The following is a 19,099-nucleotide window of genomic DNA, read 5'->3' as shown; positions in this document are numbered from 1 at the left end:
CCAATATATAATAATGTGTCAGCTGTGGCTCAGTGGGTAGCACTCTCACCTCTGAGTCAGAAGGTTGTGGGTTCAAGTCCCACTCCAGAGCCTTGAGCACAAAATCTAGGCCGTCACTCCAGTGCAGTACTGAAGGAGTGCTGCACTGCCAGAGGTGCCGTCTTTCAGTTGAGACGTTAAACTCAGGCCCTGTCTGCCCCCTCAGGTGGATATAAAAGATCGCATGGCACTATTTCAAAGAAGAGCAGGGGAGTTCTTCCCAATGTCCTGCCCAATATTTATCCTTCAACCAACATCACTAAAAAAAAATTAGCTGGTCATTAACTCATTGCTGTTTGTGGGAGCTTGCTGTGCACAAATTGGCTGCCGCGTTTCCTACATTACAACAGTGACTGCACTTCAAAAGTACTTCAATGGTTGTAAAGTGCTTTCGGATGTCCTGAGGTCGTGAATGGCACTATATAAATGCAAGTATTTCTTTCTTTCTTTTCGACACAAGTGTGCCCTTGATGGCCCCACAATACCAACGTGTGATACCTGCTGGGCTGTTGAGGGAAACCACAAGCACAGATGAGGCAATGTCCAGATGACCAAGTTTTTCACCAACCCCTCCTCGCTATCTCTTTATTTTGCTCGCCACCCATTTTTGCCTGATATGCTTCTGCAAAATAGTAATATGCTATTGTAGGTATATATTATATAAATATATTGGCCCAGAAATTCGGGTCGGGGGCTTCCCATGGGTGCAAGACCCTGACCTGCACTTACCTCGCGTGCCGGCAGTTGAGCTGTAGGGCCCGGCCCAGCTGCCGGTGCGCAGTGCTTGCATATCCCAGGGGCGCAGTTAGTTCGATGCATCCCCTGGGATCATGTGGGCCATGGGCAGCCAATCGGAGCAGGGAAATGCCCATTCATCAGTCTTGACAGGAAGTGCTGTCAAGACTTATAAATACTACGGCCCCAAAATAACAGTAAACCTTCAAATAAATGTAAAAAAAAAAATCACATTTTTTAAATAAACTATAAATTACATTAAATAACTATTTTAAACAATAATTTAAATTTTTGAAAAAAATAATTTTATATTCTAACGGGGCTAAAAATAAACTTACCTTGCTTTAAAGTATTTAAAAATAATAAACCTGTGGAAAAAATGTTTTAATTTTAATTAATTGACCACTTACCTTGTAAAAAGCAGGCCTTACGCCTGCTTTTTAAATTTCTAAATTCTAAAGACTTACCCTCACGGAAAAACCTGTAAAAAAAACATAAGTTCAAAGTGCACACGCAGACTCCCCCGCGCACGCGTTCGACCTCTGAACCCCTTCGTTCAGAGGAACGGAAGTGCTGGTTTCCCATGCATGCGCAGTGCATACAGGAAACCAGCGCTTCCATCATGCCTACGGGTGAGTACCCCGTGCGTACTCACCCGTGGAGACCCGAATTTCTGGGCCAATAAAGGGTTTTGTTTCCAAGAACAAATAGCACAACATTATTTATTACAGCTGCCTATTTGCCCTGAGGATGTTAAGGGTCAACCACATAGTGTGAGACTCGTGTCACTTGTAGGACAGACCAAGTGGGGTAGCAGTATCCCTTCCTTGAAGGACATTATTGAGTCAGTTGGGTTTTTATGACAATCTGGCAGCTTTAATGGTCATTTTCTGGTACTAGCTCACAAATTACCAGGTTTATTGAATTTAATTTCACAACTTGCCCTGGTGGGATTTGAACTCGTAGCCTCTGCACTGTTAGACTACCAGGCTACCAGTCTGTTAATCCAAAAAAAAACTTTGGAAATTGTTCTAAGGACACAATCAGGATGTTTCTGTGGGGAGGGGAGAGGGAAAGACATACTTCGCGCCAGGTGAAAAAATAATGATCCAGATTAATATGATCACAGATGGATTTTGGCTACAACACACTGTACTCTACCTGTTGTATTTTCTTATATTATCTGGTCATTATCACATTGCTGTTTGTGGGAGCTTGCTGTGCACAAATTGGCTGCATTACAACAGTGTTTCCTACATTATAACAGTGACTACACTTCAAAAGTACTTAATTGGTTGTAAAACACTTTTAGGATGTCCTGAGGCTGTGAAAAGCACCGTATAAACTCAAGTCTTTTCCCCCCATTTTTTCGAAGATATTTTCTATTGTGTTATGTCCTGAATGGCAAAAAATCTTGTTTCTGAATTCCAGTGATAAATGCTGAATTGGATGTCCACACAGAACTGTGCTCCCTTACTCGCACAGCTAAGATCTAAATAATCTGAAACAAATTCGTAACTGTAGCCCTCCAGAGGTTAAAGCTAATTTATTAAGCTTTCTTTTCATTTGTTATTAGCCATTCCTTGCTCGAAATATAGTTTAATTTTACCAGTAAAAAAAATAAAGCTTAAGTGCTAACAGATGGTTGCATGCCAGTACAGTTCTTTTGCCCATGGTACTAAAAGTGATTTGCAACCACGTCATATTATTTATCATTACTCATTTACTGTCAGCAGTGTATTAGAGGTTAATAGAAGTGCCAGAACATGTACTGATTTACTTAGTAAAATTTTTGTTCCAAGGTTCAGGTCGGCTGATTGGAGTCTGTGAGACTTTCAATATTCATACATTATGAACAGGAAACCGCAGTGACCTTGAGCCACGACTACTTGAACAGTATATTATATCAAGTTTGACCTTCAGCAGCTTATAAATATACTAGATGTATTTAACCAATATTTTCTTCCATATTACTGACACTGTGAAACACGCAGTCTGGAAGATTAATGCTGTGTGACAACAACAAGAACAAAAATCATGTGACACAGATATTCCGAGTCTCCTCCAATGACCTTCAGCATTGTAGGCTGTCAATACTGAGGGACCAGAATAATCATAGGTAGCCTTTAAGGGAAAAGGGACACTTTCTTCAGTCACCTCCTGCTATTGTGCTCTGGTATATGGGGAATTGTCTTATCTTGCTTTCAGATTCCTACAATGAGAAAAAAGAAATCAATAGCTGTGGTGTTAGCAGGCGTGTTAGCAATGCTACAGCAACCTCTAAAATATCAAGACAAATCCATTTCTTTCATAAATGTCTTCATTTCCAAATGTCACTGTTAAGTGATTTTTTTTTTACCTATCTAAGCTTATGCCAAATAGCATTTCACAAAAGGTCCCCCCCCCCTCAATTGTTTCCCAATTGGATGTAGCAGGGAGTTTACTGATTTCATTACACCGGATTGTGCTGTACTGTGTTTTATCATTTTGTTTTTTAAAATGTATTTGTGAGGGGAAAAAAATCCAAATTGTAGCAAGAACAGAACCATTGTATTGCAGTGTAGAATAAGAAGTAATTACTGAGAAAAATGAAAGCTGTTTCTGCTGTTAGGAGAAATGATAAGGGAATACTGTTCCTTTTCAAAGCATGGAGTCCATTTTGATATAATTGGTTCCAGAATTATTTATGACATTAATTGCTGCATTATCGACTGGCTGTCAGCTCTTCTGGCAGTCAGTCCATCTTTCTTACCACTGCAAGCCAACTCAGCCCAAACTAGACTGACAAGCTAATTACACTCATCTCCCCCTCAATGACAAATGCTGCTCATCTGAAACCTTTCCAGAAATAGGCGCTTTTTCTTTCCTTCGAGTGAGTTCATCCTGAGCCAGTCTTTGCTGATATCTACAGGTACAGAATGCTGCTAACTCTGCACACATGGTGATTAGTTAGAACATCTCACTCGATCCAAATACCCAAACACCTTGTGCTATCAATCTGAATGTCAGCCCATGATACGCTCCTTGCTTTCAGTGGATTTTCTACTGGTTCATATCTGTCACTCAACCCTGAAGCCCACAGCTCTGAGCCTGATGAAAAAAAAAGTACCTTCCCCCCCCCCTCCATTCCTACTTCCAGTGAACAAGGATCGAATGCGACACGTACCAAACTCGGAATGTCCCGCAGCCAGCTCCATTCCCTCTGATGCTGTCATCTCGAGCTACATCAGGAGCACTGGCTCAATGGCAGCGTCCCTGACATCTGTCAGAAACTTTTAAACGTCTGCTCTTTTCATTAGGATGCTTCTGTATCCCAGCCAGGGGAAAGATGACATTTTGTCGGGGGGGAAACTTGTTGCAGCTCCCTCTTCCAACTGTCATTCCAAGTATCCACTAAACATATCAAAACACGGACAAATAAACATGGTCATTTGGAAATGTATGCAGTAATGAACAAGTTTTTTTTTAAACATGTCAAAGCAAAATGTGCAGATTTTCTCATAGGATGCAGCGCTACAGAAAATTTAGCGCTAGGCTATCTTTGACCTTTGTGATGTGCCGCTTCCAAAGATTGATGAGCACGACTCAAATACACATGAGTTCCTTAATGCTCCTGCCCTTTGTCCATTTCAGTGGAATATTTGCCATATAAAAATTATCAAGTAAAAGTTGGAGAAGGTCATTTTGATCTCAATAGCAGTGGAACTATTCGGCCGAATTAACATCTTCGTGAACAATTATGAGCTGGGGGAAATAATAAAAAGGTCCAAGATTTATTCACAGTTGTTTGCTAACATCAAACATGAACCTATAGTTGTGTCTGACGTATACCCTTCCGTGCCTTTTTTGGAGTCACTTTTATAATTGACTAGTTCCCAATTTTGTTTATTTTTTTTCTTCTTTAATTTTTCCTCTGATTTTCTTCCCTTATGTCTGTTCTGCTTAAACTCTGATGCAGGTGGGCCACAGCTGTATGGGCAGTGCCAGCGCTCTGTGTCCTGGCCCAAGTGGTGATCCTTTGTGTGCGGGTTAAGTGTTGGCAGATAGTCAATTGGGCAGACAGGGGCAGTGGTGAAACATCACACCTGACCTCAATCCTGTCTTTGCCTGATGTCCACGATACTGCAGCGACTTGGCCAACTTTACCCCCCACCCTTCTTAATCCTAGGACACTGAAGCCAAGGGTGCGCCCACGTTACTGCCTTTGGCTGAATTCAACTAACTAAGCACAGAACAGGGATCAAAATCCTGGTATCTTTCTGATCTGAATGGCTCAATGCCACACCACACTTAGCCATTGGTGGGAGTGGGTGTTAATGTCTGCATTGCATAGTTTAAGAAACTCAAATCCAAATGAAAGAAAAACCTAATTGTACATTTCCTGTCCTATTTTGTTCACCAGACACACTAAACTCAATGGCATACTGTTATTTACATGCATTGCCTCAAGCTAAAATTAGACTTGGCATGCCACACAATAAATGGACGGAAAATAAATGGAAACATTCTTGTTCATTATTATTTGGAGATTTCTCAATACCTTCAAAAACAATGATTTTCTGTAAGGAGATTCTTTAAGAAATGAATTGCACATGGACAAACAACCAGTGTGCATGACAAAGGCTAATCTTTAGATGGTGCATTGGGCCCAATCTTTTAGACTGATATTGGCACTGCTGATTTCTGGGCTTGGCCAAAGGCACAGAAAAGGGGGTTTACACCAGGAATAGTGGAACAAAAAAACATAATTTTAATGCTTTTTGCATTACCTTCATTAACAACCAGCCCCATGCATAGTACAGGAGCCGGAGGGGGGGGGGGGGGAAGGTAACATGCCTTGTGCCTCCCTGAACAATGTTACTGTGTTGTTTTATTTAATTCTGCAAAGTCGAAGGTTCCCAGTCACAAATAGGTGATGCAGCCAAAGTACTGTTCCACAAAATATTTTTACCCAAAAGGTCATTTTCAGTATACTTAATATTTCGGGGGGGTTTTCTCCCTTCCCCCCCGCCCTTTAGGATCCACTAGGATGTGCAGCTAATCTAACTCCCAGACCTACATCCATGCCCCTCTGTAAACATTTACCATTGCTAAGTTTGTGATAGTAACTTGGAATGACTCACAGATGAGGGAGACCATTCAGCCCATCTTAGCTCATCCATCCCCAAAAAAAGTTTCATTCCTCCCATCCCATCATCGAACTGCATCTTCAATGAATCTAAGGATTGTAGTTTCACTACCCTCCCCAGAAGACCACTGTAGGTGCTGATCACTCCGTGTGTGAAGAAGTTCTTCCTGATGCAACCACTGGTCCTTTTTCCCCATCCCACCCTGGAGAAAGTGCCTGATGACCCAGCTGATATCTGGCCTGTACCATTAGCACACTGTTGAGTCCTAGGAAGTGCACAGGGGCAGTTGGGGAGACCTTGCAGCCATGTTTCTGTCCCTGTGGGCAAGTGCTGAGTATCTATTTGCCACTTCTCCCAGTGATGCGCCCAAGTTGAGGGCCTCACTGTGATGGGAGGATGCACAAATAATTAAAGGTTCTGAGGTGCGAGGGGAAGGGAATAGTTAAAGGGATGACCTCATTGAAATTGGAGTCATCTAAATGATGTCAACATTAAAAATCTTCACATTTGGCTCAACTTGGATTGATCTGGGCTCAGACTTAAAAGTGAACTTCTTACAGTTATCAAAAATGCTATGGAAGAAAATGTCAGTCACCATGAATTATTTCTTCATTTTTGTATCCTTAAAATAGATTGAAAAAATACGATTTTTTTTTTAAAACAGCAATTTGAGAGCTCGTGCAGGAAATGGCTACACCCTACTTCAGGCAACATCCATGTGTTTATAATCCCCTACCCGCAGCTGAGCTTGTACACTGTCTGGAAGATTTGAAGATGAGCTCGAAAACTGCCTTCACCAGACCAAAAAGAATCCAACCATTTAGTGAATGCTTTTATTTTATAAAGAAGTGAAACAACCATCAGAGCTAAATAACAAACTGCTATAAGCATAATTTGCAAAATACGGGAATGTAAATTATTTTAGTCGTATGTCAGGCACAGATTAATAAAGTTAAGAATTCTGCTTTGGTAGTTTTTAAATCCAAACAATGTAACATAATATTCTTAGCATATGTAAATAATACTTGCAATAATTTCATATTGTTTAGACAGGCTATCTGCTTTACAGTAAATTTTACTTATCATTGCTCAATGTTTTCAATGGATCCACTGAAAAACTGTAAACGAGATTCTTGGAACATCATCTGTATTAAATACGATGGCACAGCAAAAAGCTCTGCAGAGAAAACATGCATCCAAATGTTTAGTTACTGCATTAAATACGACAAAGCCGCAATGCTGTACTGTGTAGAAAAGCATGTGAATCAAAATGTTTAGTCACTGTGTTGAATATAAAACAGCAACATGTCCCATTGTAGAAAAACACAGGTATCCAAACACAACAATGTACAGCGTAGAAAACACGTGACCAAACTCAGTGCGAACAAGGGTATCCAAATGCAACACCGTACTGTGTAGAAAAACATGTGTATCGAAATGTTTAGTCACTGTGTTAAATATAAAACAGCAACATGTCCATGGGAGAAAAACACAGGTAGCTAAATACAGCACTTCAGTGTAGAAAAAACATGTGCACCAAAACGTCCAAATACTGAATTTAATACGGTCAGATTATTTTGCTGCTGTAATTGCTTGCACTAAAAATAAAGGAAACGTCTCTACAAAAAGATCTGACCCCAACTGAATAGGGTTTGAACACAGAAGAGGATGAGCCCCAAAAGATTTTTTTCTCCATCTTTTACAGTGGGGATAAATTGCAAATCCTACACAAATTCGGTAAGAGACAGCAAATATGACATTAAAAAAATATCTTATCACGGTTCAGAAATGGTCTGCTGCTCAAGAGAAAAGTTGCGGTAAAGGTAGACTAGGTTTTCAATACATCAAAAGTCAAAGACACACAGAGATATAAGTACAATCTATTCAGCCTGCTAGAGTTGTCAATTTTGTTAGTGAAACCTCACTGATCAAAGTTAAAAAGAGAATCTCATCTAGTGGGGTTGATATTTAATCTTGCCAACCTCAAAATAAGACCCATAAGGCAAAAGATAAATCAGGATAAAGTCCCTGAAATAATGTTGGTCAGTCAATGGGATTTACGGTTTAATATGACTATTCATTTCATCTTGTCCACGGCCATCTATAAAATGGAACAGAATTTTCCCATTACTCAACAACAAGTCATTGTAATGAGTGGAGTAAGGGCTTAATGTGACTTTCTAGAACTTGGTGTGATGCAATAAGCATGCTCAGTTCAACCTCAGGTGTGACCTCTGCCCTCCCATGAGCAGCAGTTGTACCAGGCAATCCATCATGAGGCTCATCCTGTCAGGCATGCAGCTTCGGTGCAGCTGTCTGTCATGGCGATAGAAGGGACCTGCTTAAAGGCAATCATGTCAATCTCTATGTGCCTGCTCAGACTAGACTGAAAGGTCGATCTTGACAGGCATGGCAAAGTCAGCAGAAGACACTAGCAGGCTGAAGTTGTATTCTCTGTGCTTTTTTTAAATTTGGAAATAAGTCTTCATTTTTAAAAAAAAATACATGAACAGGGAGGCCGACAGAACTGTTCTTAAAGCTGGTCATCGCGGATGAATCTGTTTCCCTCGGAGTGCCTTCCATGATAGACATAGCGACATTTTGCAAAAACACCTACAAATGCAAAAAAAACTACAGTAAATAGATTGTCTTTTAAATTTTTTTAAAAAGAAAACAAATTTACATATTTTCCTTTTCCAGGATGCCTGCTTAATTGTACATTGCTCTACGGTGCGATCCTAAACTCAGGGCTACTCTATGACTCAGGAAAGAGGAATAAGGATAATCACTGAGGCAGGTAAAGTATCTTCCTCCTCTGAAGGTGGAAGACTCCATCCCAAAGCAGATTATATCACTTCATGGTCAAACTGGGAATAAAGTTGTTCTCTCTGACACACTAAGCACTTCAATTAGCTGGCCTGTCACAATGGACTGTGGAAAGACACAAAGCCTTTAGATAAGGTTATCTCAAGGAACAGAGCCTGCAGATAAAATCTGACGGTCAGGCAACTGGGCTAACACAGTGGGTTAGAACGTTCCCTTTCAGCGCGGAGTTTGAGTTTAGTCTACACAGATGAGATGAAAGGCATCTCTCTGATGTCTATTTAAAGTACAAAGTGTAAAACAGTTGAGCAGCCTCAATCAAGCTTCCAGGATACAAGTCCACAATGTATAAATGCCGATAAATGCAACAAAAATTGAGCAATCAGGGAAGCTAGAATGCTGGCATTGGACACAGAAGTAAACTAGTGGAACGGCAGAAAATCCTCTTCCAAATTCAAGCTTAATCCGGCTAATTTGGGGCAACCTAGAGGCAACTTTGAAATGTATCTGAACGTGAGGTGGCAGCACTTATTCAGCAAGAAATAAAACTTGAGTACCATCATTCCTTACCACAGTGAACACAAAATACTTACATGCATTAAATCGAAAGCCTCAGTTTAAAAAAACGTTTTCTCTGCTCCTCACCCCCTGAATGTGTTGACTCCTTGCTGAGGTGCAGTTCCACAGCAACCAGTCCCCTCTGGTACCTCACACAAGTGACCATTATTCACAGTTGAGCCTCCACAGTGAGTGATGACAGGCTATTTGGCTGTGGAGGCATCACCGCCAAGACCAATCCTAACCTTATCCGGCATCCACACATGTACATTTACAATGACCTACAGCAGGAATTTGGACCGATTTTCCCTTCTCCAACCCAGGAGCTGAGGGGCCAGGTGTAGCACCTCATCTGAGACCAGCGAACTCAGGAGAGACCAGGGATCAAACCTGGATGGCCCTGGTCTCTACAACTCAGCTACCCAGTGGTTCAAATGTGCTATTAGGGGAATCTTTGTGCTATTTTCTATTAGTTAAGAATTATTTCATCTTTACAATATTAATTTCATTGGCGATTACGACCTTTAATAATTTTTTAAAAATGAACCTGTAGACTAATTCTTTTTGACTGTTATTTTCTAACATTTCACAATGTGGACAAAGGCTGGCCAACCTTTACTTTGAATTAATTTACTATGTCAGGACATCACAGTGCAGCAACTCTATTACAGAGCACACAACAGTCCCCATTACAAGATAAAGCCATCACATTGTTTCCGTCTTAAAAAGCGTAACTTAAATGAACTTGTACAAGTAATTCATTGTGTAGTTTAAACTCAGTGTATGATGGGGCCTGTTGGCTAATGGACAAGTAAAGGACTGCAGTGAGTCAGCACGTTGTACCTCACCAGACATACATCTGACATCACTCGTGGTTATTTTATCTGTAAACTAAGTCCCGTTGTATGTCTTCTTTTCACATTCGAATACATTTGTTGCTTTCATTCTTTTTGCACTCAGACTAGGAAGGGGCAGAGAAATTCGTCAAGGAAGGCAGAGGAACAAACAACTCTCATCAAATGGTCAGAGCCGAACATGTCCTCAACATGACTGCAAAGTCAGTGCCTTAGAGTTAGCACGAGGGAGGCAGCTATTGCTCAGAGTGCCGGATCTGAAGGATACTTTTATTTAAGTGAAAGCTTTATCTTTATAGTAGTGTATTGACATGTTTCATGTAATTTAAGTTTCTGGACTTTTTTTTAAATTATTGATCCATTAAAAATTTTTAGTAGCAGACGGGATCAGTCTATCATTCTTCCCCCTCGATGCTGGGAAGAGCTGATCTCAGGAGAAGAACATCACTCACGATGATCTCCAAAAGGGATTGACAGGCTCGTGGAGGGAAGTGATGATTGAGCAGTGTCAAGGAGCGAAACGGCATCCTTGAAAAGAGTACATGTGGGGAAAATAATGGCTCATGAGCTATATGGCACTGTCATGTTGGTCTCAGGGGGAAACAGCGTCGATGTGTAAGGATGATGTGTCAACTTCGCAAAAAAAGAAATTTTATTTCCCACTTGACATGGCACCCAAATGTTACACACTAAGTTATTGAATAATTTTGTGCAAGCAATGTAATGCCTTTTGATTGATTCATTAAACTGCCAATTACCTTTGCTCAGCCCGACTTGCAAATGTTGATCTGATTCTTTATGCAGCATAAACATACCTTGCAATTACTGTAGCAATCCGCAAGGAGATTCGACCCTACTATTTGCTCCGTTCTTCCACAGCATGCAAAATCATTGGCAAAAAAAATGCAGCAAAGTATCCAACTGTACTGATAGCAGCTGTAGCACTCAACAGAGTCATTGGTCAAGCTCAGAGAACGACAGGACAGTAAACCAATCAAACAGTGAGCTACTTGTCATTTGCACTTTGACTCATAAGGTCAGCTGAGCAAGCAGCTTCAGGTGGAACAATTCTATTGATAAGCTTGAAGCACAGAGGCCACATGGTTTCAATGGGACACAAACTCACAATTGCAGGGGTATCTGGTCAATGTTTAACACTCGATGCCTTCAGGCTACTCGGATCAGTTCTTTCCAGAAACACTTTTGGCTTCTGCCCTTTACACGTTAGATTTATCACGATCTTCTCCAACCCCCCCCCACTCCCCGCCAAAATAAAATAAATGAAGTGACTTGTTAAGAACATGTTTTTGTAGCCTATGTTAACAGTTGGTGATTGCAATCTGCTGGTGTTACTGACGGATTAGAAACAGGACTGCTAACAGACATCCTGGTGAAAGAGCCACTTGATGAATGCAAGAGACTGCAGCTAGGTGTCAGCGCTTAGAAAATGAAGCTAGGACATGTGGTATTAATATTGTCAATGATCTCAAGACAGGAAAACAGATCCCATATTCTCCGTCAGTTTTAAATAGATATCAAGTGCATTAATGACAAAAGACCAGGCTTCAAACAAAGGAGCTGAGTGATGATGTGCTGAGTGCACTCTGCGCTGGCAATAACGTGATCTGAAAAGACATTGTCAGTTGTGGAGACAGGCCCAGAATTGTGAGCAGTGACAGAAAACAGAGATGAGGAGAAAGATACTGGTACCATATTAGTGCCAACCATATTCCAACACTGTCTGCACTCCTAACTGAATCTGACATCATCTCCTATCACTTGCAGTATTCTCTGCTGCTCCTCCGCCTAGTTTTCCCCAGACATCATTACAAACTGTAGTCAAGTTTTATGTTACCAGCGGTTGTTCTGTCAGGGAGGTTGGGGCTCAGAGGCCTAGGGATAACCTCAGTCATTCTACATTGTGAGCTTGTAACGACGGGACACTCATTTTTTCTGATAACTCTCGCTACTTGAGGTGCTCTGTACAGCAACGTGTGAGCAGCTGTCACCTCGAATAAAGGGTTCGAATATTAAAGAAAGTGAATTTCTGGATGTATCGTAAAGCAGTCGGACTGTCTGGCAGCAGGAAATAAATTCCAGCTGCTGCTGCTCGCCTGGGGATGAAGGTGCTCGAGCTAGTGACAGTAAAAGTCAGCTGAAATTTCTAAACTCCTGGGGTCTGAAACTGTTTAATTTTTTTTTAAGTGTTGGCTTTGCAGTGAAGCCACACCAGGCGATGCAGCTGCGATTTGATAGCAAATCATATTTTACAGCTTTCATGTATACCTGATAAACCTGGAGTTCAAAGGGGCAATAAAAAGATACTCATTTAAAATAGGAAGCTCAGATATCACGCAAATAAAGGAACAATTTGCTTTAAGCAAGGAAGTGTTGCAGCTGAACAGTTAAACTTTAACTATACAAAGTACCCGAGAAATTGTTCACACTTGAAAAATACACAAAATAAATGTAAAAAAGGCTCCAGAAAACTTGTAAAATAGAAAGAAGAAAGACTTGCATTTATATAGCACCTTTCACAGCCTCACGATGTCCCAAAGTGCTTTACAGCCAGGGAAGTACTTTTGAAGTGTAGTCACTGTTGAATCCTCTCCAAATGGCCCCTCTTCAGGTGAACAACAGGCTATTTGAATGTGGGCACCATAAAAGCTAAGCCTTATTTGATCTCCACACATGCACAATTTCAGGATGGTGATCAGGAGTGGGAACCTCAATTGATTTTTCCCCCTCTCCAAATGCTGCAGCCCACCATGTCCTTGCAGAAATCAGAGCGCAGTATAGGACCATCTGAGCCTATTTGGCTCACTACCAGACTAGGTGGTGCTTTTACTCAATGAGCCTTTCGCATAACCTAGATTTGATTAAGTTTTCCAAAGAAACTTTAAAAAAGACCGCCTTAGTCAGCATTTCGAGTTTCACGTGGCCATGGCATTGCCACATGGTGACAAACTGATCTCTCCCAACAGAAAATGGCTGCTGTAAGCTAGAGAAAAACAATGTAGATTAACTGTAACAGCTGAATTAGTATTCGGAAATATCGAGAGGAGCTACCTTCTATGTATTAAATGCAACATTTCTGGCATCTGGTACTTCCCTTTGAAGGCGCTGTAGCCCAAACGTGTTTTCCAACAGTTTACTGGTGTTGTTTTGCCTTTTAGCTGTGCATTTTCAAAAAGTAAAAGTAATTTTCTGGATTGCTGTGCTGAAGTAACTGAACCCTGTCATTCTCCAATCAAGTTATGGTAACATTCCCATCCATTTACTTGTATTTACCTCACCATGCCTCTCTCTGGCAGCTTTACACATTTTGATATTGGACATATGGTTACATTTTGTATAAAATCCTTCGCAAATTAGTGATGCAAAAATGAATTTTGGATGAAAAAGAAAGGAACTGGCAGACTTTTTAATCGCAGTAATGAATCATACAATGTCACTGTGCTGGTAGTTTGAGAGTTTGTGATGGGAGTGCTTTTACAAGTATGATTGATTATAATTCATGAGAATCACAAGGACCATCAGGCCAAAGATGCTAATTTACTCCCAGGTTCCCTAATGTCCAATTTTCAGGGTCCAATTCAGTATTGAAGTAATCATGGAGAAAAACGTGGTGAAATAGTGAATTATGCATATGGACAATGTGCTTTAACATGTGTATAACACATGTTCTGGTCATTCCCCTGTATCCAGCCACGCTGGATGGTACCTGTAGTCCAAAACGGCCATCACAACTTCCCTCACTATTAGGGCTGCCAACTCTTGTTGGACACATTCCTGGAGGTTTCCTCTCACAACCTCCTGCCGCCAACTGCTCCGCCCACACGTTCCCGCCATCGGTCTCCCAACCCTGGTGTCCCAACCCTGGGGTCTCCCAACATCGATCTCCCAACCCTGGGGTCTCCCAACATCGATCTCCCAACCCTGGGGTCTCCCAACCCTGAGGTCTCCCAACATTGATCTCCCAACCCTGGGGTCTCCCAACATGGGTCTCCCAACCCTGGGGTCTCCCAACATTAGTCTCCCAACCCTGGGGTCTCCCAACATCAGTCTCCCAACCCTGGTCTCCCAACATTGGTCTCCCAACCCTGGGGTCTCCCAACCCTGGGGTCTCCCAACTCTGATGTCCCAACCCTGGGGTCTCCCAACCCTGGTCTCCCAACCCTGGGGTCTCCCAACCCTGGGGTCTCCCAACATCAGTCTCCCAACCCGGGTCTCCCAACCCATCCATCCTCGCGCACTCCGCTTTCCCTTGGCAATTGGAAAGCAAACAGGCTCTTAATTGGATGATGCTTGACCGTCAGTCAAACAGCCTTTTTATAACTAATAAATGTTCACAGAAAATGAATACGGGTTGCCCGTAGCAGTGTCCTGGAGATTAATCTTTCATTCCGGGAGACTCCAGGACAATCCTGGAGAGTTGTCAAACATAGTCACTATTCATACATTCCAGGCCTATGCTGGTTAGGCCTAGCCACTGGAGAATGAGAGCTCCCGCAGTATGTAGGTTAGCACAACTCTCTCTGTTGGCTGTAAGACGATGCACATCCTCACTGTGGCACAACAAGTATGTGGCTAAAAACCTATTGGACATGTCTAAATTGGAACATGTGATGTATAGCCTCCACCTAGACCTGGGGAAAATACTGGATAGTCTGTGTTCTCTTCCTCCCTCACTCAACATAAGCCCACGACCCAATCTATATCCTAGGAAAAGACAGTAGCTCAAAGTTTGAGGGGAACTAAACCAACAAGAACTCATCTGAAATCAGGTAAACACTGCGCAGTCAAAGTATACAAGAGATCCAGAAATATGTATCTGTATGTAAACTTTTGAAAAGTTCATTACAATAAAATAGGGGTGACATGTTATTACATTGTGTAATTGTAGATTTACAAAACAAAATTACAAAAAAAACTAAAAGGTTTTGTAAATGTGACAAGATATAATAATTTCTGGATTTGCCAGTAATACATAGTGATAGGATACTGATTCTACACTTAATATATTGACATGCTGTCCTTTTTTGCCTGCCAATGTTCACTCTTCCTCTCCTGAAGATCATGGGGGAGAAATTCGGTTGTTAGCGCCACCGATTAACGCCTAAAGAGGCCGAGAAGTGGGGCGCTAGCCAATTTCCGGGCGGGCGCAAGGCGCCTAGCCCCATATTGAGCATGCATTTAGCGCCGGCGCTAAATCTTAGCGCCCGCTCATGGGCGCAGGCTGATTATGACGTCATTTGAGTGTGCAACGCCTTTTGGGCGCCCCGGACCGGAAATTCAGTGGCGCCCCCCTCCGTAGCGCCTGGCGCTAATAGTGACAGCTTACCTGGACCTTACCAAGTCGCTCTCAGGCTGGAAGAGCGTTATTTAAAGGGGACTGGTGTGGTTTAAAAGCGGCAGCCATTTTTGGAATACAACTTCCTCGAGAGCTACAACAAGTTGCTGAGCTGCACACGGAGAGCCATTTGACCACTGAGCCAGCGCAGGCAGACGATCTTCAGCCTTCTGACCATCACCTTGCTGTTGGTGAGCCTTGACAATGGGGAACCTTCCTGTGGGCACTTATTATGGGGGCTGCATTGGAGGGGAACGTCCTGCTGCTGAATCATCTGGAAAGGGCACTGAGACGCTGGGAGAGGGGGGCGAGCATGGCCAGACGGAGGAGGGCCAACAGACGTCGCCACAGCAGACCTTACGGTGGCAGGGTTTTCCGACAGCAGTTTTCCTACATGAACATGCCGGAGGAGCAGTGTGTCAGAAGGCTGCGATTTAGAAAGGAGGTGGTGACTGAGCTGTGCCAGCTGCTTCAGCCAGATCTGCAGCCTCAGATAAGGTGCAGGACATCTCTGTCGGTGGCTGAGAAGATGCCTGCTGGCCTGAACTTCTACGCGAGCGGCTCTTAGGCTGCGCGTCAGAGGCTGATCAGAAGTAACTTCTAGGCCCCTCTCACGGAATGCTTGCTGCCATTCCAAGAACAGGAATGGAACCGGTCTGATACCCCCAAGCCTGTGAAGGGCAAGATGCATGTAAATAGAAGGCATGGCCATTGTAAATGAAGAAAGTGTTTCATTACACAAAATGTGGTTCCTTCAAACATGAGAAAGCTATGGCAACAGAAAGCAAAACTAATACAGTACACTGACACATAACTGCCTCTCACACCCGGGAGACTGTCCAAAACATAAATCACATTCCGACCATCTTCCTTGGCCTTGATTCCACTGCGCCAACCAAAGCATCCAATGCCCCATCAGTGAGGCGTTCTGCCCTCTGCCTCACCCTTTCCATGTCTTGCTAGGCTGGTGCGCCACAGGTAGGCTCCCACCGCTTTGAAGGCCTACAAGGCAGTGAGTGTGTCTGGTGATGCCAATTGACCTGCCCCTTTAAGAGCTGGCTGGCGCCAGTGAGTCTCAGGGAAATTGATTATTGACAGCACCCTCGCTGCGCCCCGCCGCGGCGAAATTGGGTTGCGCCACCGGGTTAGCGCCTTAAGAGTAGTGTGAAGCACCTGATTTAGCGCCGCAATCACCTTTAGGGGCGCTGCAACCCAATATCGCGCTAGGTGGCGCTAAATTGTGCCTGGCGCTAAACTTTGCGCAGCGCCAGGACTAGCACCACAAACGCGGCTATACCGAATTTCTAGGCCCATGACTCTTTGTTTGGTTACAGTTTCATGGGCACCAACCAGCCTCAGCACCTTGCCCAAGCAGTTATTATTCATGTGTGCATTGATGGTGAGTGCCAGCAGAGTATTCAACAGCGGAGGGCATCATACTGAGTCCACTAGTTGGCATCAACCCACATGCACTTTCAGCAGGGATCTTTGATACCAATGCGGAGTGGGAACTCTGGTTGATTTTCCCCTTCCTACCCCAGGGGTGCGGTGGCCAACAGTAGCTCACTCACCGAGATTAAACTCAGCACAGACCGAGGTCCAAGGTCATGTTACACGTATAGATTGACCCGTGGTCCCAGTTGTGAGTGAGCTATGGCAGCCTTTTTCCACAAGTGGGAGGATTTCAGTAACAGATTGGTCCACAGGTTTATTCCATTAGCTTTCGAATTTTGTAACAAGTCTCATGATTCAGAACCATAATTTTAAAAATCTGAAATAATGTGAACAGGCTTTTGAAGGTTAGAGCTTTTTTTTAAAAAAGTCAACTCCAACAAAAGGGATACTGTCTCTTTAAACTGTTGCTTTACCAAATGTCATAACCAATAATTGGCAGAGACCAAAGATGTACTCACTGCCAGTGCCAACTTGTTTAGTTACATGTCTTGAATGGATAAATTGAAAATGACACTAAGAGGAATGTGCTGTAAATGCATTTTCTTAATATTAAACCTTTATGCTTTTATTGTATTTATTTTTGTTAACTTTGATAACTTACAACTTAACAAACCAAAATTAGGTACAGCTGATGCCTATTACAAATGTAAAGACTGTCAGTTTCTATTTCCATCTCTTAATGTTCACTGAGGAGATTTAATCGGCTGCAATCTGATCTGGAAAAGTTGACATTCACATTTTCTTTTCCACATGTACTAACACAGCGTAAAGGAAAAGGCGCAGAATCGGTACAAGGGTAACCTGTGGATCATAGGCACGTGTGCACACTCTGAAAAAAGTTTGTGTCCCAAGGTTTCGGTATAACTTATCAGGTGCAGCTTTATCCGAATACACTCGAGGGGCAGCAGTGCATCTATAACTGGAACACAACAGGCCATCTCAGGCCCCCTCTTCATATAATCTGATGCTGGAAAATTGAGAAGCAGCTCAAAGTCCGTGGGAACAGAATGATGAGCTGATACACAATAATAAACCATATTGTGTCGAGCGTACAGTCATCGAGATCCTCTCGGGCCACAAGTATATTACCTTATACAGACATGGCTGACATACATTTAAACCCCTATACACATTAAGAACCCATTAGTCTGACAGATTAAAAGTTATCTTGAAGCTAATGTTTCCATTATGTACAATTTGGCAGTGGAACAATCAACACTTTGTTCCTCATATGTCATACTTTGTTTAAAAAAGGGAGGGTATCTCCACATCCTTGAATGACATTGACATGCTCTGCTTTGATGTGGGCATGTGCTGTCTTCAGATTTGCTACTGGTGTCGAAAGATTATTCTGCGGTACTGGTGACGGGAACAGGGATTTTTTTTTGTGGGGCGGGGGGGGGGGGGGGGGAGGAGGTTGGGGAGGAGGGAAGGGAAGAAGAGAAAATCAGTTAAGACACAATTTCCACTCTGAAATATTGCTGCTCTTGAGGTTACTGAGGCCTTCTGTTTAACTAGAACCTTCAGGAAAAAACAAATTAATCAACAGCACACTGAAGTGGGTTTAATGATTGTATTCTGCATACAATCAGCTTTTCCCATTCCAGAGCCATCAATATGTCAAGGAAAGACATATCCAAAGGATGTAGCTCTTAACATCAAGGTTATCTGTTCTCCACAAGGCTCTCCCTCCTTACTGCCCTGGTACTTTACATTGGCTGCATTTAACATTTTCATCAACATGGCAATCAATCATGGTAATAATGCTGTGCAAAAAAAAATCAATTAACAATGCAATTAAACTTTCCTTATTATCTGAAAGGGCTGAAATAATACCTGTAGGAAAAAGATAGACTCACAGAGCACAGACATCCATAACCACACAAGAATGAATTATGGGGTTAGGCAGAGATAGGGCGTGTAGCGGTGTTGTTATTTTAGACTGGATATATCTCACCCAGACTGTTTATCAGTCCGCACGAATACTAGACTTCATAGTTACTGTTCACCCTGCAGTCGTTTTAGAAAGATATGGTGAGTTTAACAAACATGTTACATCAAAGTGTGGAAAAGGTTAAACTTAGGTTACCAAAATGAAATAATCAGTTCAGGCTGTGCTCTATTGTACAGAAAGGAGAACATGTTAATATGCA

At 42.5% G+C, this 19,099-nt stretch overlaps 1 protein-coding gene across 3 annotated transcripts in view; it reads right to left on the bottom strand.

The window, feature by feature from the left end:
* Positions 1-6,722: 6,722 nt before the first annotated feature.
* lrmda (leucine rich melanocyte differentiation associated) overlaps positions 6,723-19,099 on the bottom strand; it is a 932,585-nt gene continuing 920,208 nt past the window's right edge. For 2 of the 3 annotated variants that reach the window (XM_085970486.1, XM_085970487.1), the window contains exon 7: positions 6,723-8,516. In XM_085970486.1, the coding sequence (XP_085826612.1) occupies positions 8,437-8,516 (80 nt within the window). In that variant the 3' untranslated portion in view covers positions 6,723-8,436. The remainder of the gene's footprint in view (positions 8,517-19,099) is intronic. The other variant, XR_015074203.1, reaches the window with a different exon arrangement.

The sequence above is a fragment of the Somniosus microcephalus genome, chromosome 29 (assembly GCF_052327205.1).
Source record: "Somniosus microcephalus isolate GS21.2 chromosome 29, FLI_Smic_1.0, whole genome shotgun sequence".
Classification (NCBI taxonomy): domain Eukaryota; kingdom Metazoa; phylum Chordata; class Chondrichthyes; order Squaliformes; family Somniosidae; genus Somniosus; species Somniosus microcephalus.
This window is presented reverse-complemented; position numbering and strand designations above follow the sequence as displayed.